Genomic DNA, 23,750 nt, shown 5'->3' on the forward strand with positions numbered 1-23,750 from the left:
GTCTGGTTTTGACACCATTCCTCTGAGAGAGAGAGAGAGAGAGAGAGAGAGAGAGAGAGAGAGAGAGAGAGAGAGAGAGAGAGATTATTGCTGTTTATTAGCTGACCCAATGGAAGCATGTACAAGTTGAATAAGAGGGGTGACAAGATTGACCCTTGGGGGACTCCACAGGTCACAGCAATTTTGCCTGAGACACAATTGCCAATTTCAACAAAGTACAATTATCACTTTGATGATCATAGAGTTGTGAACAAAGTGGACACACCTCCTGAATGACCAGTTTATTCCATTAATGGATTTCTTCTTCCCTAATGGTACGGGCATATTCCAAGATGATTATGCCAGGATTCATTGGGCTCACATTGTGAAAAAGTGGTCAGGGAACATGAGATATTGTTTTCACACATTGATTGGCCACCACAGAATCCAGATCTTAACCTACTTGCCCCCGATCAGGGAGTAAGGATTTTGTTTAGGATCATGAGTTAGGGTTATTATTAGGGTTATCTATCTTACACATCAAAACTAGAAGGTCTTGGCTTTCAAATTAGGCATCACACTGGCATATAGGCTGTAAAATCCCCTGTCAATACGCTTTGAGATCTGGATATGCATAATTGCGAACCACTCTCATCCTAAACTGACAGATAACAGGTTAACCCCATTGAGAATCTTTGGCATGTGCTGGAGAAGGCTTCGCACACTGGTCACATGCTCGCTCATCCACACAAGATCTTGGTGAAAAATCTTCTTTTGCCATTGCAGAAGCTTATTGAAACAATACTATGGCGAATGTGTGCCGTTGTCCAAGGTGGTTCAAACGTAACACTGGAGCATGTGACCTATTTTTTGTAGTGTAGCAAATATTGTGTAGACTATTCTGGAAAAGGAAAGGAGGAAGAAAAAAAGACACATAGACCATAACATGTTTTCTTTAATTAACCAGTGAGAACCGTACATTGATTTTGTGAAATCCATCAATACAATTTAACGTAAAATTGTACAACTTTGCATTACAGCCTCCACATAAGGAAGGCCATGCAAAGAGACGCACAGTAAGTAGCTGCAATTTAGCTGAATCTAAAAGTAACACTCCGGACTGGAGTACAAGTACATGTCAGACACACAAATCTATATACACACACACTTGAAGTCTCTAATTTACAATAAGTCATGAATAGACCATCTTTAACAGTAAAAGGCTGAGAAAAACCTTGAGCGAGTGAAGTACAGTCAACCACAATGTCATTATTGTTATTATTATTATTATTAAGTAGTAGCTGTAATATCAGGACCACGTAAAGATGACCGGCGGAGTTAGTACAAACTACAAATATCTCTAAGTATCTCTTTGTGAGTTGATGTCCTACTACATTGGCAGATGTTAAAAGGCATTGGCAGTGGTAAAATCTTACAGTGAAACACAAACACAAGGTGGTCAGATCTCCTCGCATAAGCTTCTTTTTACGGCGAAAGGAGCTAGAGGAGAGAAGGAGAGGTCACTTCAGTTCAGTCTAATATTTATATTTTTGGTCTATTACAATAATGCTGTGTTAGTTGATTACACGTAATGCAAGAAGCAGAAGCTTGCAATGGAGATACTGTAAAGTGCAATTACACCTCCTGCATATGGTTTCAAAAATAATCTGGATGCACTTTTATTTTGAGAGGTTGAAAATAAATATACATATGGCTTTCTATTGAAGTCATAATAAAGACACAAAACAGTGCAAGTTTGTCTATATATTACCAATACAATCCTATTCAATCTTATTATATAAAAAATGCTGAAGTGAACTTGGAAAAAAAGGCTTACTGCATTTAGTATAAAACAATGGAGCGTATAGGAATCAATTTGTTAGTCTGAGCTCCACAATCACATAGAGACACACACGAATAGGATGTAATGATTTTTCCTATAGTCCTTGAATGCAACCGGTTACAATACATCATGCTGGTGCGTTAGAAGCTACGTGACAGACAGCACTGGCGCTGGATGCCTTTCACAAAGCAGCCCCAAAGAAACAGCAACTGGTCCATCCACATTTGATCGATAGCCATGATTAGTTGGAGCAGGGTAGATCTGATTGCCTAAAACCATCCCTTAAAGTTTGAGAAATAAGTTACTTCAGCATCCATTCTTTAGGTGTCCCTTTAATATTAACCTGAAACGTCTTCAATGGATATGTTATTCAGAAAAAGCCATCTGTCAAACATATCAAAATCTTGCATATTTCTAAACATACACTGTTATTTTTCTAACAAAAAGGCATTCTTAACAAGTCAGCGCAAATCCGTTTCCCTGTCATCACTGTTCCTTGGCTTAAATAGAGTGCAACGGTGCAACCAAAAACAAGACTTTGCTATGACAATAACAGCAACATATCAACCTCTTTGTGCGTTTAGTCAAAAGTGTCTCCCATTGGGCTGAAATTAAAACTGCTGCCAATTTGCACTGGGTCTGGAAACACCATTGATTTGACATGTTATGTAGTGAGCCCAAAAAAAACACACCACATACTGCATGACCCTAGAATGACATTACTTGCGCTTGTCACATAAATCTTTGAGGGCGAACTTAGGACTAAGCAATTGCCAAATACCAAAAGGGTCAGGCAAAATCTGATACCCGTCACCTGACTACATGTCCAAATGCACTGATCAGACTTAACTTCACGAGCACTTGTGTACTGGTGGTAATAGTATTAGCTACCAGAGTAATTTGTCCCCACACACAAACAAGCAGTAACCTCTTCACCGATTGTGGTCCACTGTTCCCTCCACAACTCAAGGTAGAGAAGGTGCATACTAAAATGATTTGTCTTCTTCTGTATCTATGGTTTTACTGATCCATCTGATAGGACTGCAAATTAATGCAAATCTAGGGTTAGGCTTTTACATCCACCTTGTGAGATCTAGAGGGAACACCACAATGAAAAAAATTGACAGACAGATGAAATTATGCCATTGGGTAAAAGGATTCAACGTTGTCCATCTTGTCTATGTAGCTTTACCAAAGGGCATTCTTCATCTTACATGCTTTCGGCAGAGAGCAGGTGTCTACTACGCAATGCCAGATAAATGGTGAATAGGCGAGCGGGCCCGGGCACAATTATCTGTTAGTTTTGTATTTGGACTTGCTGGCATCGCGGGGCTCTTTGCTGGGGTTGCTCCAGTCGTCTGCTTCCGGGCTGGTCTTGTAATGTCGCCATGCTGACTTGTTGAAGACGGGGAGTCGCTCAAAGGATTCACTGGACAGGGCCTGAGAAATCACCAAAAGGAAAGAATTTATGTAAAAAAAAACCTAAAATGTACTTCAGGGATTCAGCAGCCCTGCATCACAACCAACACAGCAGATATGTTGATAAACAGATAGGCAGGTTCAGTATTTAACAATGCACACCTTCAGATAAATGACTGCATCTGTGCCAACACCCTCCATGGAATAGAGTTTCAGGTCCCCCTGGAAGTATCGTGCATACAGCCTTGAAATGGGTAACCCGTATCCAAACCCAGCCTAGGAAGAGATGACACAAAAGCAAATAATTACCCAAATGTCCTGATCCCACTTAATAATACACAGGCTGAAAGTGTTACCAGTGGGACAGATCCTGGCTCCAGGCTCGGCGCTGGGGCAGTGGAGTACATGTAGTTAAACAGACGCTCGATCTTCCTCAGTGGAACACCTCCACCTCGGTCACTGATCTAATAAAGAAAGGACCAAGATTACCTTGCTTTGGAAACATGCTGGAAAACGTAGCATTAACTGGACGAAGTGTCAATGTGTGGGGTAAATATCCAAACAGCAATGTTGTGGCTTTATATTAATCCATTATATACCTTACTTGTATTTGACCCTCTGCTGTGAGATTCTGTGCTGTGTCTTAGGCTAACCTTTATGGATAGGTCCTCTTGTCCCAGAGTGACTTTAGCCTTTACTGGTGGAAGTCCCCCTGGGCTGTCCTCATGAAGCTCCACCGTGGCTCTCATTGAGTTCTGCAAGAAGCCACAGCTCTAATTACCTCCATTGAATTACACGTCACGTTGCTCTATAATTACATTTTGTGCTGTTAGTTATTTAGGGTGAAACTAACCTTAAACAACTCGAAAAGCATGTGGAACAGATGAGAGGGCACGTATACTACTTGGATGGACTTTTTCGGAGCTTCAGCTTTCACTGTGAATAAAACAATGGGATGATGTTTTTGAGGAAATATTGAGCATTCGTCAATGTAGAGTCACAGTAAGAAAAATATAGAGACAGTTTATAGATGAACTTCTTACTGTTAAACTCCTCGATCTTCAGCTCAGGAGCTGCCATGTAGTACTTCTCGCATAGCATCTTGGCAGTGTCATAGGCATCTATTGGAGGAAGCACAGACATTGTGACTCAAGGGAGAAGCTGCTGAACATTATATTGTTTATATTTGGATTCCAGCTGATAAGTCAATTGTGAAACGTTTTCCATTCAGTTCACCAAGAGGTCAACTTTTAGACGGTTATAGTAAAACATGTCCGTAACACAAAGAAATAAAGTTGGAGCCCTCAAAAGAAATATTTGCCTTAGATAGTTAAATTCCAGATGGGATAAAGCACTGAATTATCACAGAAACTTTCACACAGCTTGAAAGCAGGCAAAACTATTTTCTATGGCCAAGTCTGGAGCCGGTTGCACTCAAAGACCAGCAAAACATCCTGCGTGTTATGGACTATTGGATAGGCAAGTGTGAGCACGTTCTTAAAATAGATGTACATTTCTTTTACATAATCTCACCATGAACAACTTCAGCCACACAGCAGGTAGGATCTATACTTCCAATGTGTTTCGGATGGGCAGGGTTCGTGTCATTACCAAACAAGAGCGCTAAAAAAAAAACCCAGCAGATTACAAACGAGCTCTACAATTATCAGTGATTACTATGATTTGGGACTCACTGTGTTGGTTGATGAGCATTCGGAAGGAGATGCGGTTGGTGTAGAAACGGTCCAGGAAATACTGGATGTTGCTGCTGCTGGAGGGGTCAAAACCAAACTTCTCCTTGTACTCGATGACCCCCTGGGCCATAGTGGGGACCACGTCATTGTGGCGATTACGAATTTCAATCAACAGCTCCAGGAAGCTTGAATCACAGAAACAGAAAAGATGTTAAAAATAATGGAATTACTATAATTAAGCAAAACATCAGTGGTTTTGAACATTTATGATTTGAATGACTGTCCATAACTTTAATGCAAGTGAGCATTCTTTATAGTCACGGAAGAACATTATAATAATAATAATAATGCATTGGTTTTATATAGCGCTTTTCTGGACACTCAAAGACGCTTTACATTGCACTATCCATTCACTCCATACTCGGTGGTGGTAAGCTACTATTGTAGCCACAGCTGCCCTGGGGTAGACTGACGGAAGCGAGGCAACCAGTCTGCGCCATCGGCCCCTCCGACCACCACCACACACTCACTCACTCACGCACTACATTCGCTAGGCTTCCTGGTGTTACCAAACGGTCTCCCATCCAAGTACCGACCAGGCCCTTCCCTGCTTAGCTTCCAAGGTCTGACGGGATTGGGCAGAGCATAGGCGGTATGGCCATTATGAAGGTTAATTTTCCTTTGTACTTGTTCTCAGTGGCCTGAAATTAACTCCGAGACCTACATAATTGGGCACAGAGTGTATAGGTCTAGTCTCAAACTTTAGGAATGGCATACTCATTCAGTGTGTGAGGGTCTTCTGACTTCCTGTTCTCATAGTCCAGCAGCTCCAAAAAGCTCTGCATGTACCTAATGACAAAAACATAGAACACATTTAACATTCACCTTTATTACTCCATGACAGATGTCAAATTCAGTATAATGATTAAAAAGAGTATTTACTGCTTACCATTTCTGCACCAGCCGGATGGAGGGTTGACTCAGCAGGTTTTCTGGCAGCAGACTGACCTCTCGCATCGTATTGGCCAGTCGAACCGGCAGCTCCTTACGCAGGAACATGTACGAGGTCTTCTCACAGGCATTGTTTGTGCCTAAGAAAAATCATTACAATCATGGTCAAATGGGTGAATGCATTAAATTCAAATATAGTTCACGTGACACTGCTCTGTCTTCATTCTTCAGTTGTAAAGCAGAATAAGGTCAAAGTCAAAGGTCACTTCCTGGCGGTGACAGAAACTAATAACCTTCATATCATATCCAAACAGTCAGTGGTTGGATTGAACTCCTGAACCATTTACTGTACACTAATAACAGCAAAGGAAGCTATGAATCTAAGTAATGAACACAGAAGTCCGAGTCAAAGAGGTTACTAACATTTATTTTTTGGATCAAAGCAGAACAATCCACTGAACTCGCACTTCCCTAAAATGTGGTTTACAAAGTGTTTGCTAACCCACATCTTTGGATACATGTAAGCATATGGGATCTATTGAGCCGTGCTAAGCAAGATCTATGAAAATAAACTCAAAATTACACATTCTGAGAAGGGGAAAAGTCCATCAAGGTAAAAACAGGAAAGGGCAATCACCAACTATTGCTTTTGGGAAACTTTCAGTAGATGGGGCGGAGAACCCAAGCAAAAATCTAAACTAAACTATAAGTACTGTACAGTATGTTCTGGAGTGACTCAGCAAAATGTGGCTATAAAACAGCAATAGGCTCTGGCAAAGGAGGCCGGCACAGTGGAAAAGGCTCTAGTCCCCAAAGCAGCCCGTCTAGACTGTTGCAGGACTTTAGTGAGTCCTTCAGGTTTTGTCCCAGTGACATACATGACAAAACAAAAGTCGCAGCTTCTCAGTCTACTGCGCACAAGAATTACATAAGACTATAGTGACTTTGTTAATCACTGATGGATTAAGAAAATCCTCAAGTGTAGCACTGCCTCTGCAATTTCTTTACATCAAAGCACCCCAGTGTACTATAGATACACCCCAATGTATCTGTACTACCGACTACTATAGATAAACGTACTTTAAAATACTGGTGCTTGAAAACTGTCTTGACTACAAAAGATGGACTCGAGTCATGAAAAGATGAAAGAGAGAGATGTGGTGGTGAAGATGGTATCCTCCTTTGCCTACGTGCTGTTGTGCCATCCCCTGTGAGTCAGTGATCACAATACGTGGGTTTCTAATGCACACTGCCCCATGTGGGTATTGTAAACAAAACGCTGTCGAGCCGAACAGTTGCTGTGTGGCCTCATTTCATCAAAACATAGGTATAAAGTTTCACGTACGCATGCGCTTCACCCATCTCACCCCATCAACAACACGCAGCCCGGTTAGAAAAGCAGTTAAAGTATAATGTTATGTAGTGGAAAATATAGTGTTATCCAGAGTGACACGTGTTGGTCATCATCATCATCACCATCATCAGGTCGTAAACAACAAGGGGAGAAAGGACGAGGAACTAGAAGACGCCACACGCGTAACTTACCAAAATCCAAAAACTGCTTAATTGACAGTGGCGACGGTGAAAATCTGGAGTAATACTCGATTTTAGGGTTGGCATTTTTGAGAAGAGACCAAAAAATCCTCATTTTGATGGGTAAATTGTCCTGGAACCAGCGTTATAACGAGAAATCCAACAAAGCATCCATTTTTATCCTGTTTTTCTGAGCGTCCTGCCGGTGTTCATCCTCTCCGCCGGTGTCCACATCGGCCCCTGCACTAACTCCATGCACGGACACCCGAAAACCAAACCAATCAAGGCCCGCAGGGGGGTCACACTGGAGCTTATAAAGCAGCTCTCAAGTGCAGGGTTTCCTGCTGCTGTAAGGCTATGCTTTCAATTTACCTGTAAAGTGCGCACATGTGGTAAAACAACTTCCGGTAGGCTATATTTCAAAATAATAGCTGCCCAGCTGTTCACTGCTCATAAAGAGATAAAGAGAACAATTGAACAACACGTGTAACTCCAAGGGATGACTTGGGGTTACATGTAAAAGTGTTTTGTGTGGCTATAGGTAGAAAAGTGCTAGATGTGACGATTTACCATTTATGATGAGTATGCACTAAATCGCATCATCTGCAGTATCTTCTCTCAGTCCATGTGGATAAAAACAACAAAAACAACACATTTACTTCAACTTGGCTTTGAAACATGTTTAATTGCATTTAAACATTACCATGGGATTTCCATGACATCCCTTTATCAATGGGTCTCTGCACAGTCTGCAGGTTTAAAGAACAGTTTATCACTGCAGCACATGTTGCTTTGAAATAAATGCCACTCTATTATAATATGATAATATAGTATATAGAGAATGCAGAAAAGCTCACCACTACATCTATCCCTGATATACGATTTTTTGGCTTGGAAATGATCTAAACTCACCGTTTTATAATAACTGTTTGGCATTCAAAGTTCTTCATAAAATAATATAGTTGAAGTGTAGGACGTTTCGCCTTTCATCCATAAGGCTTCGTCAGCGACACAATGTCGTTTTAATATGTAATACAGTCTTATTATATTGTTATATTATATATATATATATATAGTAAAAATGAATAGCATGAAATAGTTGCCCCTTTAAGTTAAAAAGTAAAGAGATACAGTTTACAAAATACAGAGTTCAAGGGTGCACACATTTGTAGACTGTAAACTAGTTACTTCCGCCTTTTGCAGATAACTTGACAAAAGCGCCAGAACAACCACACTTGCGCAGGTGGCCTGAACCCTGGGCTCGCAGTCATTGGCGCTCAACCAGGAAGTGAAAACACACCCCCTATCTGATTGGATAAATACAGATGTCAGTCAATTAAATGATCACAGTAAATATATGTCCATTCATTGTGTAGGCAACACATTATTTCACACATAGCCCTGACGGTGCCCATGTAGGTGAAGGCTTACATACTTTGGGATACATGGCATTACACTGTATTCAGACTGCAGCTTTTGTCTTTTTGTTGACGCTGAGTGCCTCCTTGTGGTACAAAAGTTAAAAGCAGCCTTGAAATTAAACCAACAGGTCATTGGAGAAGGCAATTCAATGCAATACAAACATAGGCCTAACAATGGAAATACAGCTGCATCAGGATTTTAAATTCATGATGAAAAACAATTAACATAATTTCATTCACACTGATGAACGCATTCATTAACTAACTCTCACTGGAAGACTGAGGGAGCACGATCATTTTGGTGTTTTCATTCACGTCCTCCTCGTCTGTGGGCAGCGGGTCGTACTGTCGCCGGTACAACAGCCGCGTTACCAAGGTGATTATGAACATCTCCAGGATGAGCAGCTGCTGGCTCATCACTAACAAAAGAGAAAGCGCCAAATTAAAACACATTATACAGCATTTTAAGGCATCGAACATTTGGTTTGTACAATATTTAATGAGTTTGATCCAAAAATGTTGTCCACAGCAGCAATATTTATAGCAATATTATAGGCCTATATGTGAAACCAAACATTGTCCAATTCATAACTGCCATTATTTGCCCACAACCAAAACAGTCAAACATTGTCAGTTTATCCAGTACTAATGATTCTTATTCAATATTTGCAATATTTGAAATACCGGTTGAAAAAAAATGTGCATAATAGCTTTTAGATAGCAAGAAAAAATATAATCTTACTGTAGCCTCTAGCAGGAGCAGAGAAAGGAGGAGCACAGGCTATTGTCCCATTTAAAGCCAAGATGTTTATGATTGCTGTCTGCAACTGGCTCAAGACCAGGACAAGCTGCAAACACAGAAACGTGAAGAGAGGACACACATTTGATTAGGTTCACTGTTGATGATATCTAACTTTTATTCCCGCATAAAAAGTTACATAATGCACCTTTAAGTTTTAAGAAATTGAGTAGACATTGCCATCATAAAACTAACCCGCGAGAATTGCCTTTAGATTAGAGGTTCTCAAACTTTTCACAATGAGAACCCCCTCGTAAAATATTTCACCTTTCAAGCACCACCAGGCTCGGAGCAAGATCAAGTCAGGTCTAAACCAGGGGCTAAAATAGAGGAGTTGGAATAAGAGTCCGAGAACCACTGATATAGAGCAGTATTGGAATCACTCCATACTGTGTGGGTCCATGGGTGCAGTTTTAGTTTACAGTAAATTGAGGAGTTTCACAAGAATCAAGCTGAAAAACTACAACTTGAATAAATCTTCTAAGTAATTAAATTTCATAAGAGCAATATGATGAGTAATGCAACATCTGTGTTCCACACGGGAATGCTATGCGTACAAATCCAGATGTGTTGTTCAGTTGGGTCTGCTTAATCACTACCGTTTCCCTTAGCCCTAAATTCTAATTGTATTCGTTCCTTGATGACGAACTTCTTAATCTTATTAATAATCTGAATTTTACACATATCAGAGTTTACCCTTCTCGTAAGGCTTCACAATTTGTTGCACTCGAATTGTTGCAATGAGAGCAATTATTCAGGCCACATCATTTCCTAGGCAGACAACAAAACGTCATGGCCCTTTTGTGTGTAAAGTCTTCGTCTCTGCTGTAGCTTCGACGTCCAAAAACCATGTCAGTCTTCTCTCAAATGTTAATGCTCCAGGATATGTTACCAACATGCACTGTCAATTTTGACTGTAAAACATGAATTGCTAATCATCTCACAATCGCAATATCAAACAGAATCATTGGAATTCAATATTTTTTCCCCTGTGCAGACCTTTCTTCTGGTCTTACCTGGTACATTGCATATTTGGGTATAATCTTGAGCGTGCGCAGCGCAGTCCTCAGGTGCATGAACATGATAGCCACAGGCCAGAGAGCGATGATGGTCAATATTCCCACGAAAGGGTTTATCCATATGGCTGCCCCATATATTGTCAGCTGAAATACAATGAGGCCAGAAAGTTTAATATTTTCTATAAGCAGCAATCCCATAAAATCATTTCATTATTTGGTGAAAATTGTACACAGATTATCCTATAAGAATTTGTTTAAAATACACTAATAAAAAATTTATAGGGCCACATGTTTAGACCCTATACAACACAGGCAGGCCGATTTGTACCTCTCCATTATGGTCAAGAACCACTAGGTGATAGGCTAACCAAAAGGTAGCCCAGGAAATATTAAAGGAATTAACCTTATCTTAAGTGTTTTTTGAGTACTTGAACAATTACACCATAACAATTTCAGTAATGTACTTAACATAATATGTAAGTTTGAATTCTTGGACTCATTGTACGAGAGAGGAAACACAAAACAATTGACTCATAAAGAGCACAGTGCACGACAATAGATGCATAGCACCTTATGGGAATTGAACTAAAAAACACATTAGTGGATATTGGAACCAACGACTTACATCAGCAAGGTTAAAAGTCCCGTCCGTCCAGAGCACAATTGAGAGGATGGTAAAAACAATCTTCAGGATGGCAAACTGGAAAGAGCCCAGCTTCAGCAGGAAAAGAGAGCGCCTGGAGAGACAACAGAGGAATTTAGGCCCACCACAATGAACAGGTCAAACAAATGCACTTTAAAGACATACTGGAAATCCACATAACGATGCCTTTTGTTAAGCCTAATGAAACAAGATTGTGCAACAGGAAGGGCAACAACACATGAACCATAAACTTTCCCGACAAAGTACCACCAACGCAGAAAATATTTGGCGATCAAAATCTCCGGATCTCGATAATGGGGGGGGGGGAGAGGCGTTCTAATTAGATCCAGACTGCATTACTAAATTGGGGCAAAACCTGGATTTCACAAGTACTTAACATGTAACATAACAATATTCTATCCAAGGCAACAACTCAAAACATGCAATGAATAGAGTGAAACCTCAAGCGACGTACATGAGCCTTGCTTAAGAGCTGGAGATGCGTAGGTTACTGGGCACTGCTCTGTGGTTACCCACTTCTCTTTAAAAGATTGCCCCAGCGGCATCAAAGGGTGGGTAAAATGCAAAGGACACATTTTTCTACAGCGACAATAAAATACACCTTAATCTTAGTTTGTATTTGACCTTTCAGTGACCCAGTGGTAATACGTTTGGAGCCTTTGGTTTCCATCATGTTGGCCTCTTTTTATTTCAGGTTTTGTAGGGTTTCTGGTAGATTTTATGGATGGACACAGTTCCATCAACAGTGAAAACCTACCATTAATCCTGGAGCATCCTACAGGCCCCCGGGATGGAAAGTTAAGGCTCCAAGCAAACCACCCATACAGCCTCTGGGTCACTGGAGTCAAATACATATTAATACAAAAAAAAATCCATAATACACCTTTAACCTTCCCAATACCACTGGTACAAGACAATACACCATCTACTTCAACCAAGTCCATAAACTGGGAGTGAATTTCCAGTGGTTCTCTTTGAAGACAACAGCCAAAAAGACAGTCTTTGCCCTTGCCGTAAACTCAAGGGTAACGACCAAGAGGGGGTTGAACCTGGCTTTTGTAGAAATAGAACAGAAAGAGTAAGTTTTTACGTAATCTTTCTTTACACAGCGCATCAAAGCCTTGGACCTTTGCCTGGACGTTTTAGGGCCACGTGTTAGTGATTTCAATGGAACTTTCACTCTGTCTGTGCCACAAATTGTAAAATTCCTTCTACACAATCAGGAAATCTCAGGACTAATGCAACGGGGAGAATGCACAGCCCTGTCCTTCAATAAGCATTAGGGCTTTGGTTAAAATGCTCATCGAAAGAATAACCCTTTATAGACTTACTTTAGTCCTGATTTGATCAAGATTGGTCTTGGCCTAGTGATACTTGGAAGGTCAATTTTGATGTGATATATATTTTTTTGACAAGTCTGAGAACAACTTAACTAGAGCACAAGTGAGTACTATCCGCCTCTGCCTATTTGACTTAATGAATTAATACCTTGTGATGGCGACATGTGGCAGACAGGGACAGCAGCAGCAGCAGGGTCCAGTGCTGATTCTTAATGTGTGTTTTCCGCCTCGCTTCAGAAATGCTTCATCGCCGCCAATTTCCTCAAGCATCAGGATCAGAAACTTGAACACCACCACAGCAAAATAGCTGAAAAAAATCCAGCAGAATAAATTACACACACGAAAGACTGTAAAAAGCAATAGGGTTGGATGGAGTTTGTTGTAAATCTCTCCACATGTTAAGGCGATCACATTTCTGTGAGTAAAACATTGGAACTTGAGCAGCGAAAAGTAAAGACAGAAAGATATAGAGAGACGCACCATGCTGAGGTCATGTCGGTAAACATCGTGGCTCTGGGGATCCACATGCCGAGGCAGGACATTGTGCCGATTACCTGGATAAACCAAGAGCAACTTTTCTAATTTTTATTCTGCTTTATTGTGAAGAAATCTTGAAATCCTATAGAAACTTCCTGAACCCAGCGTCGACACTTTTTAGGAATTCTTACCGGAGCTGCTCCATTCACCCAAATGATGACGCTCTTCTTATTGCTGGGGACCTTCCTATAGATGTACAAGCATTCCTCCAAGTAGATCAGCACGGACACAGCAGCCATAAAAGTGAGCACCGCATACAGGATGATGCCGAAGATGTCCAGCTCTAAACAAAACAAATGTATGTGTGTATAAATGTGTGATTCTCATGTTCATATTGGAATGTTTAGGAGCAAATGCACACAATGTTCAGGGAATTGTGCACAAGCAGTTCACTCAAGTTCACAAGTTCATTCATATTGCTTGAAATGATTTAGTATATTGTAATAATGCAGGGACATTGTCCATAGAATATGTGGATGAGTCATTTCAAACATGGAAATTAAAAAATGTAATTTGAAGTCACAAAACCATAAAGAGGTTTGGCACTTTTGTTCAAGAAATAATCAAATCTAGCAACTATCTCCAATTTAGGGAATAGGCATTACTCACATTAAACGGCAAAACAAACAACAACCGTTCCAAAAGTTCTAACCATGGGGTCACCAGATCATATGGAATGGCATGTTTTCTATGTAGTTTGAATGGAAAACATGCGGGTGTCACGGAAACCTGTGATTGGTATATTGGGCGTTCTGACTAAAAGGAGAGAGAACCACTGGATAAGAGAACAGCTAAAATCTAGAAAACTGCTTGGGAAAATAATGAAGCCTTAACTGTTTGCATGAGCTGAGCTGCTTGTGGAGTACGACTCTTTGACTGCTGCTGACATTTATTTCTGCGAGGAATGGTCATTCGGCAGAGCATGACTGATTACAAAAGATGTGCCCCATTGAAAATAATACATTCTTGTGCAGTCGGAAACCTTTGCCAGATCAACACAACGGTACACGCTGGGAGGTAATTGACTGTGATTCTCTAAGCCAGATGTATTTACAGTATATTGTTCTTTGTCCACATGGAAAACATGAGCTGAGCCTCTAGATGTGTCATGCTTTTGGAGACCAATATTGACATTCTGCCATAATATTAAACATAAAGGATGATCATGCTCAAATCAGAATATTGATCTAAAATATTTCCATTAACAGATACATTTGTGTATTTTTCTCAGACTGACAAATTTCTGACCACATTTCAAAGTCACAAGAGTTGCCAAATATTTACAGATTAGGTTGAATGACCTTTAGTGCAGGCAGTGAATGACAGAAGATTAACCCAAACTGGTGCTTCAGTGGAGTTGAGTAGTGGTAAGGAAAAGCAAGTTTAATTACAAAGGTCTTAAAATAATAACAGTTAGATTCTGATGTGAGATTTAGACTATCATGTTGTTAAAGGCGCATTATGCAACTTTTTATGCGAAAATATAAATAAAATACAGCCCAGCGGCTGTATGAGCGGTCAGCATGGCACCTTCACTTTTGAACATGGTGCCCTCTACAACGCTCCAGGATCAAATGAGTTGTAGGTTTTCTGGTGAGACTGTCCGTCAGCTGTGAAAACCTTTCAAACAATTTATCCTGGAGCATCCAAGCAAAAGTAAAGTTCATGCTGACCACTCATACAGCTGCTGGGTCAAATACTGGGTCTGCATAAAAAGTTGCATAATGCACCTTTAACATTTACTGGTTTCATATGCTTTGATATGTAGCTAATAATAGGCAAAGCTGTCATGCTTTACTCTCCATCACGATAATGAAACTTAGCCAGCACTGCATTGTGCAATGTCTTGAAGTTTTCTGTGGAGTTCCACTTGCCAGACACATGGCTAATCAAAGCATCATTGGGCAGAACATGCTACTCCGAGGGAATCTCACTGAAAGGTTTGAGGAGCTGTACTTACTGAGGATAATGTCGATGGCGTTGGGAGGCTGCTGCGTGCATCTCGGGTCCATAGTCACGTTAGATCCATCCATCGTGACGGATCAGTCGGAAAGTTCCAAACTCACTTACTTTGTTATCCCGCCTGTGTCCCCCTTTCCCAAGCAGCACTTAAAACTTCCAGAAGAAAAATTTATACTCGGTGCGCCCACCAAAAAGCACTTGTCACAGGCGGTGGACCCTCCCTCCGCAGCGTCATGCGTAATGAGGTGAACAGCCAGAAGCGGTCATGTCCAATCAAAACGGGAGTGCGCCTCGACCGCTGCAAACATTGGGGACCCACGATTGGGGACCATTGTTGGAGAGAACTTCCCACTTCTAAATATAGAAATACACAAAGCTGATCAAGTTTTTAACACATGGCATTCGTCTTGACAGAGCGTGATGTGGGCTAAAATGTAACTGATCAAGTAAGTAGGGTGATCAGGCAGAGGGGTGAAAGGTATGTGCGCCGAGGACTCGCATCACATGCCCACAGTCTCCATAGAAACGTGTGCAGAGCTATCGTCATGTGAGGCATTTGCTGCAAATCTGACTGCGCCCCCGGCTGCTTTCAAACCATTCCCCTCTACAGAGATTGTGTATGAAGTAACTTTTTGGATCGGTCTATACTTCAAAGAGCAGTATATGCATATTCCAATAGATCTAAGGTCTGTAAAAGCTACATATTACACAGAAGCGTGCATAACAGGACAAAAGTGTATTTTCCAAAACCAGAATTAAATTAGGTTTAAATGAATCCAGATTGGATAAAGAGCCGTGACCAAACCAGAATTTGTTCAGCTCCCCTGTATATTCTCTGTAGCTCTAAAACCATAGGTTGGAGATGAGTTTATCATCATCACCTCTCCAGTCAAGCAAACCTTGGGTAGTGTTTTTCTGTGCCAAGTGATAAATGAGTTAATCCTTGAATGAAGTGACTTTAGGATTGATTTACAGGTTATTTGTAAATCCAATGTGTGTGTATTATTTAAGCCACTTCAGATCCATAAGATTCTGCGTTTACAACAGACTAAGCTGACACACAGTTGACTTGACCTTACTCTCTGATATTCAGTCTCAGTTTGTCCACATTTCTTGTCATAGTTAATCAAAGATGCACATTGCTTCCCTGACTACTGCTCAACCTTATCAGAATACAAAAAAGTCAAGACCACTTTGAAGCTACGGAAATGTCTCAAATTCATGAACAAATCACAAAAAAGACACAATATCAGAAATAAAGTTTACTGGAGGCTGAACAAAAAACATTGATAATTGTGTATAAATTACAAAATAGTAAATGCCAAGACAAAAAGTAAAGAAATTCTTCATTTGCACATAAAGTAGACACAAAAGTAACAATAAAAGCTGTGATGGTAGAAGGCAGAATTACAGATCTGCTTTCAAAGTAAATACAATGTTTCCAATAATTCAGTTGCTATGGCTTTCTTTAAAAAGTTGAGACAGAGCAGAGTAAAGCCAACTTAAAACTTCTTTTAAGATTAAAAAAGAAAACCATGCTATGGGCACATATATGCACACTTTATGTAGAAATCTCATGGCAAAAAAAAAATGAATTTCTCTCAATACAATGACACATAACACACAAAGCTTTACAAAATACACACACACACTTTAGTCTCAAGGCAAAGTGCCCACAGAGAAGAGGCAACTGTAAAACAGACGCATCAAGCAGATTTTCTTAACCATAAGCTTGATTCAGTATAAATTATTCTCTTCAAGTGACATTGATGAAAATCCACCCTATCGCATACTGCATCCTTGTTCATGAAATAAAAATCAAGCAGAGTTTTCATACATTTACTTGGCATATACAAGTATATACTAGGCTGGATATACTTGTACATGCCATTTTTGCACAATTTAAAGTGTAATACATTTTGTTTTCAAAAATATGTTTGAAAATATAAAATCATAATAAAAATAAAGCTGGCTGTCTCCGACTGAGGTACATTCTGCACAAGTGTGACGACAATCACCAAAACAACGACACTGGCTCACTCTACACGATACAAACAGCTGTAAACTTGAACATTGGGAAGGTCAAATGACGCGCCACATCAGAGACGATAGAGAGATCTTGACATCAGGAAACTGGCACAACTTCAAGATGAACAATAACGGAATTCTGTGGAATACGAACAATTCACAGAAGAGATGTTGAAAACATTGGCTTTTCAGACCCATTGAATCTCAAACACGTTCCAGATGTTCAACACAGACACAAAACTGTTCAGTAAAGTAGTATTAACAGTAGACAGTCGCAACAGGCTCATTCCCAAAATATGGCAAACAAAGGCTGCAAACAGTCTTCACAGATGTGGGGTGAATTTACTGCTGTTACTTTAGATCCAACATCATTAAATAGTGTATTGAAAATATCGTATGCTGCTAAATAGCAAGTAAAACTGAAAGTAAACACAACGCACTCAAACCTCTGAAACAGCCAAAGTTCTGTCGCCATCTGCTGGCCAATACCGGCACTGCAAGAAAATGATGAGCAGAAAAAATGCCCCCTAGTGAATTTGGTTTGGAGACACATTTGGCAGCAAGAAAAAGCAAGGATGCTGTAAACACTTCAGGGCTTTTGCTTCTGGTCTGCCCCTTTTTGGTAATAGGTGTTGGTAACCTGCTATGGCAGAGTGGAGACACACTGGGCTGATCAAGAACCAGAACAGAAATAACTTAAGGCAAGGAAGAATGTTAGAATACAATATAAAGTCCATGAACAAGCAGCATCAACCAAAATCACGTCATAGTAATTATTCTCTCTCATTAGCTCTTTGAAAGCCACATAAACCACACTACGAGATCAAAATAAATCATTTACATTTCCATTGCACCTGGGATGCTATAGGTAGCCTGGTGAGTCAGACACTCCGTTATTTTCAGATGTCGGAGCCCTTCTCACAACAAATCCTTTCCATTTATTCATATGTTCAATTTTGGAACTGTTGTTTTTGTAGTGTGTCTAACAAATGCAAAAGAAGAATCTTATCACCTCTATTGAGCAGTGTTCAGTGATTCATCGGAAGGTTTAACAGATGCCTCAATCTTATTCTTTTCTCCATGTTTTGTTTTGGTAAGGACAGAGCTGCAGTTCTGCGAGTGGATAATTCACTCAGAACCATCAGAACTTAACAAGATAAAAAAAAAGACAAAAATTATTGAATAAAAAATGAATGAATATAATAGTCTGCAGTCTTGGCTGGCCAAGCTCTATATGAGCGATTGCAATGTCATCACGTCCGGAGTTTAGTAGGCAACTTGAATGTATCAAATAATAATTCCATTACAGGCAGCGTTTACAAACACTGCTTTCCTTGCACTATAACAGGACTGTGGTTTAAACAAACAGTGCTACACTCCTGGATGTATCAGCTGTTTGCCAGTCACCAAACATTGGGTGAAAATTGCAGAAGTGAACAAAAACAATCACTCCTATTTAACCGGCTAAAAGCAGCACTTTCTGTGTTGGTAATTATATAACAACAAAGTGCAATTGCGCCATCTTGTGCTCTGATATTCAACAGGCAATCTAAAACCCAGCCTAGATAATCCACTCAGGCAAACGTTTTAGATTGACATAACCATCTCAAGGTGCAGCTGCAATGCTACTCAGCAGGACAAATGCTGTCCGCATAAACCAACACTGTGTAGGTACTGCTTTATATGTATATATTTATATATATATAAAAGAACATAATAAGACGAAAAATACAACAGCCTTATGCGAAAGGCATTCAAAAAAGATACGGTGCATTGCATCAGCTGTTGGCACAAATACTCCCTCTGGAATGATCTTGCTAATGTCCATATACTGAGTAATAAAATCACAGGTTTGGTGAAAGCGAAGAGGTGGTGGGTGTGAGGTTTGCCGTGAAGATGGGTACATTGCGCTGCTGTGAATTAAAAAAGGATGCATTTCCCATGGATACTCTGGAGGAGGCGGGGTTTGGGATGCACTGACTGGGAGGCGGTTACCACGGTAACAGCCTAAACTGTTAAAACGGTTGCTTAAGGCATCATCAGACGACAGAGGAGTTCATCCTGTGGCAGAGATGAAGAGATAAATAAATCAATGAAACATCAAACTTGGCTTCTTACTTATGAATTGAACAGCAGCAGTTTTATGATGACCGCAAAACTGCTTTCAGAGAGCGTAACTCAGCCATGTTTACCTGGTTAGGACTCACTCTCCATAGTGACTGTAATGGTTTCACTTTCTGCTGTTAATAAAAAAGGACCAGTGAGAAAAAGGCCAGAACAAGAGGACAAGGAATATTCGGACGCATTTCTAAAAGCAGGGTTTACCAGATTTGAGGGAGTTGTTGGACATATGGTCTTCAGTGTGGTTAGCCTGCTGGTCATTGCTCAACAGACGGTTCTGTGAGTCGCTGAGTGGACTAGCAGGAAGATCAGTGACACTGGGAACACAATAAAATAAAATAAAAAATAAAAAACATTAACTGAACTGGTCCACACACAGATGTAAAGAATGGTTTTCTTTCACTCACATTTTGGTGGGCTCTGGGTGCAAGTGGACTGTGGCTTGTTCTACATCTGCGTTCACTAGCCTGGTGGGGAATGTCAGGCCATCTCCCTGACTGTAAACAAACACGACAAAGGGGCTTGTTAAACATTATCGAATATCAAACATATCAAAAGAATTTGTGTTACCTTGTGAACACAGGCAGGAGCCAGTATTTCTTCTGGTCCCCAAAGACTTGAACAATGTTTTTCCGGAAACCAAGAGAGAAGCCGTTTTTATCGGAGCCAGTCCTGAAGACAGGGGCTCTAAATGCCTCTGAAACATGCAAGAGAGAAGAAAACCGGATTTGAAGATAATCACACATGCAAATAGATTTAAGCAATATTCACACTTTAATTACACTTCACTTTCAAAAGGACTACAGTGTGTAAAAAGCCACTTGGCCTTTCCTGTTTTGTAAAGTTTTGAGTTGACTATTAGATCACCTTTGTCTGACTGGTTTTGCACACTGTTATTTATCTGACAGGGACATTGCAAAACAAATGCGTTGCACAAACCAAAGAGTTACAAGCTCATTCTGTGGTCCCAGGCAGAGGCAGAGTAACAGCAGGTTGACAGTGAGCTGGTAATTGATCAAATTTTAAATCTAGTGTAAAAACCTCAGTGTGACAATGGACTGAATCAGCTATTTCTCATCTCTTCTTGTGCGCTACTGCTCACCTATGGTAGATCTGTTCTTCCCCACAAGCCACAAGTGGTAGCTGAAAAGGGACAGAATACTAATGCAGAACATGGCCGCCACAAAGAAGAGAAACAAGACGTGGAACTTGGCGTGAGTGTCTGCCAACTCGTTCTGAGGAAGAGACAAGAAGAGAGATCAATATCAGTTTAACCACACTGAATTTTAACAGTCGTGGGTCTCGAGAAGATGATGACTTAAGAGAAAAAGCAAAAACAAATGTAAGATTGTTTATTAAAGTCTAGGTCACAACTGTGCAGCATGCAAGTTATGGACAAGCATCCACATTGACGGGCGCCAAGGCTTTGGGGGATGGATTACCTTTGGGCAATTCTCTGCCGCTTTCCTTCGACAAAGCTTTAGTGCAAATAGAAACAACACTTGTTAGCAACGGCAGGAAAGAACAGATGGGAGAGGACAGAAGGTAAATATGAGTCAGGGCCAGAAGAAAAAAAAAAAATCAAGTGGACAAATACTGTGCTGTGCTGTGGTGTTATTATATGAGGAAGCAATAAGACTGTCAGGAAATGAAGGAGAGTCATTACGGTAGGTCCAGTTTACTTCCTTCACTTGTTGTTTCCAAATTGATTTAGGGATTTACCCACTAAACACAACATTGCTACATTTAGTCTACACTTCTCAATTTGTCCAAAAATACTATCTTTAAAATTGTGGGGTTTTAAGTCAACTACAAAATTAAATGTAGAAGGTTTGGCCAAGTATTTGTTTGACATGTATAATACTCCAAACCACTGTAAATTTTTCCATTAACATTTTTATTTAGTTTTAGCCTTTGAGAAAACTTGTTTTGATTTTGTTTTACTTAAAATCAGCAAAAATATTTTGATGCCGAATTTAGATTTTTCCCAACAATGTGCCAACCCCTTTAAATTATGTAGTGTTTCATTTATTAAAACAAGAAGAGGAACTTTCTTTATATTTCACAATTTGCATAATTAGCTAATGTGTCGAGTATTCCACCAGAGGAAGAGAGCAATACAAAAATATGTGTTGTCAGTCCCAAGAAAAGCAAGACTGACACAGATGTTCTGATAGTGGAGAGAGGAACAGGCCAGAACAATGACCGAGTGTTACGGCACTGAGAGAGGCACAAGGGGAAACGCAGGAGAGGCCAGCACCATGCACTTAGCACACTGAAACTGCATTCCTCCAAGTGCTTGAACCTACAGTATTTCCTTAGTACATAAAAGCAAATACTCACAGTCCAAAATTTTATGAAATACTGTAGGACTGTGGCTGCGATGAACAAGCAGTACACCAGCGAGTAGGCCAGGAAGAGGATGAAAAACTTGTAGTTGGAAAAGCCGACACAGTTGTTAACCCTAAAGGCACAAAATACAATTTGATAGCGGTGGTAACGCTATAAAATAATCCAGGTATTTTTGTAAAGACGGTGACATTAGCTACAGCAGTTGTAGAATGTATAAGATCATTTATCACATAGCACACACAAGCATGAAATACTATATCACAACATTGAGTACCAGGGACAGTGGTGATCCATCTTCAGCACACACCTGCAAAAACAACAGAAAACAAAGTAACTATACAAGCACTTGCAGCTTAATTGAACTGAAGAATTAGTTTTCGTACATGTCACAGGCGGAGCAATGATGACATCGGTCTGGTTTGATAACTTGACATCGATCACAGTAACGAATGGCTGCATTGCATTCACATAGAAAAAAGATTGTAAAGGTTACACAAGGAAACAAACCTCAGCACCAAATCTCCAAGCCATTAAGTCGCCGTACCACCTTGTGAATGCAAGACATCGCAAGATCTCAGAAGATTTGGTTAATATTTGTCTGGGAAACAGTGAGGGAGTATCAGGTAGGCTGGTTGAGTGGTGTGTGGGCCCCTGGGGGCAGGTGTGAGCAGCTGTGTTTCTGTGTCAGTCAACCCGATAGGCAGCTGTGGCTATGTAGCTCACAACCACACAGTGTATGGAGTGAATGAAAAATTGTGAACCACAGTTTGATACCACAGTTTAATAAGCATGAGCTTACCTCCTGCTCCTGTGCGCGTGTATAGAGGCAGAGTGGAGGCAGCTCGCCACAAGATCTCCTGCTGAGATTCAGGGCGCTCCTCCTTCTCATAGCGCTCTTTTTCTGGCTTCGGTAAGCAGAACTGGTAAAGATTTATTAAAAAAAGGAGGAAAAAAAAGAAAATCATTCATTGGAGCCAACAGAAAGGGTTTAATACAGTTGAGTTTTCCTACCTCTTTGGAGGGGTTTGAAGGTTTGGTGAAGATGGTCTTCCAATAGGACCACACAAACATTATGAATGATAGGTGGAAGAAGATCAGGTAGACCACTAGACCAAAACAGGACAAGATATAAAGCTGATAACCAACGGTGCGCATCAAATCTCAAAGAATTAAACCGCTGTCAAGATACTAAGATACTGACAGTACATCTGCATGTACATGCATGAAAAGGAAAGGCACATGCAGCATGTCCACTGGATGTTCTGAGTCCAGTAAGGCTGCCATCAGCATTTTCAGACAGTGCATATCTGTGCCAACATTTTTTCCCCTTTTAGCCAAGTCTACAAAACATATATCACTGAACTGGCAGGGGGTTATCCTAACAGCAGAAAACTGGCTGAGATCAGTACATGTCATCACAATACCTTATACAACAGAAAGAAGTTTTACATCTGAACACTTACCAATTTCTCCTACATTTAGAATGGTGACTGCAAGATAGAAAAAAGATATTTCAATTAAAGTAGAAATGCAATGCCAGTGAAACATAGAAAGACAGGGAAATTGAACGGCATGTTGCATTACCTTGATTGTACGCACAAAGTAAGTGAATGCATGTCATGAATGATCATATTGTTAATTTTAGCACAATACTCTTTGCCCTGCAGAGATTATGGAGTTGGCTTTGTTATGGGCTAACTGATAGTACAGTCATCAACAATGGCAGGAAGGGTAAGTTGTTATTATGTTAACCCTACGTAATTCAACAGTATTATACATTTTGGCAGGGACAGTTAATCAGGCAGATCTTGCTTTGGCTTCCCAAAACCATTGTTGGGCTGCAGTCCATTTACTTCCTGCTGGTCAGCGACAGTTTGGGAGCAAAGCGGAACCAAAACACCGGAGAACGGCTGCTTAGAAAGAGCAAATAAGCAGTACTTACAAATACACAGCTCCACTACATAAGCATAGTACGACCAGCACACGACCAGGGCGATAAATATTACAGGTATCCAAGATAAACCTCGTTGACAGCATCTCAGGATGTGCGTGGGCGCCATCTTTCTTTTCACCGAGGAAAAGGGCGTG

At 40.4% G+C, this 23,750-nt stretch overlaps 3 protein-coding genes across 5 annotated transcripts; all 3 read right to left on the reverse strand.

Moving 5' to 3' along the window:
• Positions 1–2,262: 2,262 nt before the first annotated feature.
• pdk3a (pyruvate dehydrogenase kinase, isozyme 3a) lies at positions 2,263–7,793 on the reverse strand. The gene is made up of 11 exons (XM_079575859.1): positions 7,432–7,793; positions 5,885–6,026; positions 5,713–5,784; positions 4,936–5,120; positions 4,775–4,864; positions 4,285–4,362; positions 4,095–4,177; positions 3,895–3,996; positions 3,598–3,705; positions 3,404–3,517; positions 2,263–3,262 (listed from the first exon to the last, which is right to left on the reverse strand). Exons 1-11 carry the CDS (start codon positions 7,532–7,534, stop codon positions 3,113–3,115), a joined length of 1,227 nt encoding a protein of 408 aa, XP_079431985.1. The 5' UTR covers positions 7,535–7,793; the 3' UTR covers positions 2,263–3,112.
• Positions 7,794–8,951: 1,158 nt separating this feature from the next.
• On the reverse strand, positions 8,952–15,366 carry slc51a (solute carrier family 51 member A). Its single transcript, XM_079575852.1, has 8 exons — positions 15,160–15,366; positions 13,331–13,482; positions 13,143–13,216; positions 12,811–12,969; positions 11,284–11,395; positions 10,656–10,802; positions 9,583–9,688; positions 8,952–9,259 (listed from the first exon to the last, which is right to left on the reverse strand). The coding sequence occupies exons 1-8, from the start codon at positions 15,230–15,232 to the stop codon at positions 9,102–9,104; spliced, it is 981 nt and encodes a 326-aa protein (XP_079431978.1). The 5' UTR covers positions 15,233–15,366; the 3' UTR covers positions 8,952–9,101.
• A 3,023-nt stretch (positions 15,367–18,389) lies between these two features.
• zdhhc20b (zDHHC palmitoyltransferase 20b) lies at positions 18,390–23,732 on the reverse strand. Of its 3 annotated transcripts, none has more exons than XM_079576008.1 (14): positions 23,605–23,732; positions 23,126–23,152; positions 22,674–22,768; positions 22,462–22,582; positions 22,046–22,115; positions 21,937–21,969; positions 21,654–21,774; positions 20,753–20,788; positions 20,413–20,545; positions 19,881–20,007; positions 19,718–19,807; positions 19,515–19,627; positions 19,382–19,426; positions 18,390–19,250 (listed from the first exon to the last, which is right to left on the reverse strand). In XM_079576008.1, exons 1-13 carry the CDS (start codon positions 23,720–23,722, stop codon positions 19,386–19,388), a joined length of 1,125 nt encoding a protein of 374 aa, XP_079432134.1. In that variant the 5' UTR covers positions 23,723–23,732; the 3' UTR covers positions 18,390–19,250; positions 19,382–19,385. The 3 variants fall into 3 exon arrangements, with proteins under 3 accessions (XP_079432134.1, XP_079432133.1, XP_079432135.1); XM_079576007.1 differs by having other exon boundaries at positions 19,382–19,429; XM_079576009.1 differs by lacking the exon at positions 20,753–20,788 and having other exon boundaries at positions 19,382–19,429.
• Positions 23,733–23,750: the final 18 nt, after the last annotated feature.

The sequence above is a fragment of the Gobius niger genome, assembly GCF_951799975.1.
Source record: "Gobius niger genome assembly, chromosome: 18".
Taxonomy (NCBI): Eukaryota; Metazoa; Chordata; class Actinopteri; order Gobiiformes; family Gobiidae; genus Gobius; species Gobius niger.

Bases quoted from the DNA above. Each gene is read 5' to 3' on its own strand.
- pdk3a (XM_079575859.1), bottom strand. From the start codon at position 7,534: ATGAGGATTTTTTGGTCTCTTCTCAAAAATGCCAACCCTAAAATCGAG. The intron at 4,363-4,774 runs GTGAGATTATGT...TTCCTCCAATAG, and splicing joins TGTGGCTGAAGTTGTTCATG to ATGCCTATGACACTGCCAAG. The intron at 3,706-3,894 runs GTTAGCCTAAGA...TTTCTTTATTAG, and splicing joins AAGAGGACCTATCCATAAAG to ATCAGTGACCGAGGTGGAGG.
- slc51a (XM_079575852.1), bottom strand. From the start codon at position 15,232: ATGGATGGATCTAACGTGACTATGGACCCGAGATGCACGCAGCAGCCT. The intron at 11,396-12,810 runs GTATTAATTCAT...TTGTCTCTCCAG, and splicing joins CCACATGTCGCCATCACAAG to GCGCTCTCTTTTCCTGCTGA. The intron at 9,260-9,582 runs GTAAGATTATAT...CTCTTTTGTTAG, and splicing joins TGCTCCTGCTAGAGGCTACA to TGATGAGCCAGCAGCTGCTC.
- zdhhc20b (XM_079576007.1), bottom strand. From the start codon at position 23,722: ATGGCGCCCACGCACATCCTGAGATGCTGTCAACGAGGTTTATCTTGG. The intron at 21,775-21,936 runs GTACTCAATGTT...TTGTGCCTTTAG, and splicing joins ATGGATCACCACTGTCCCTG to GGTTAACAACTGTGTCGGCT. The intron at 19,628-19,717 runs GTGAGTGAAAGA...TTGTGTTCCCAG, and splicing joins CACCCAGAGCCCACCAAAAT to TGTCACTGATCTTCCTGCTA.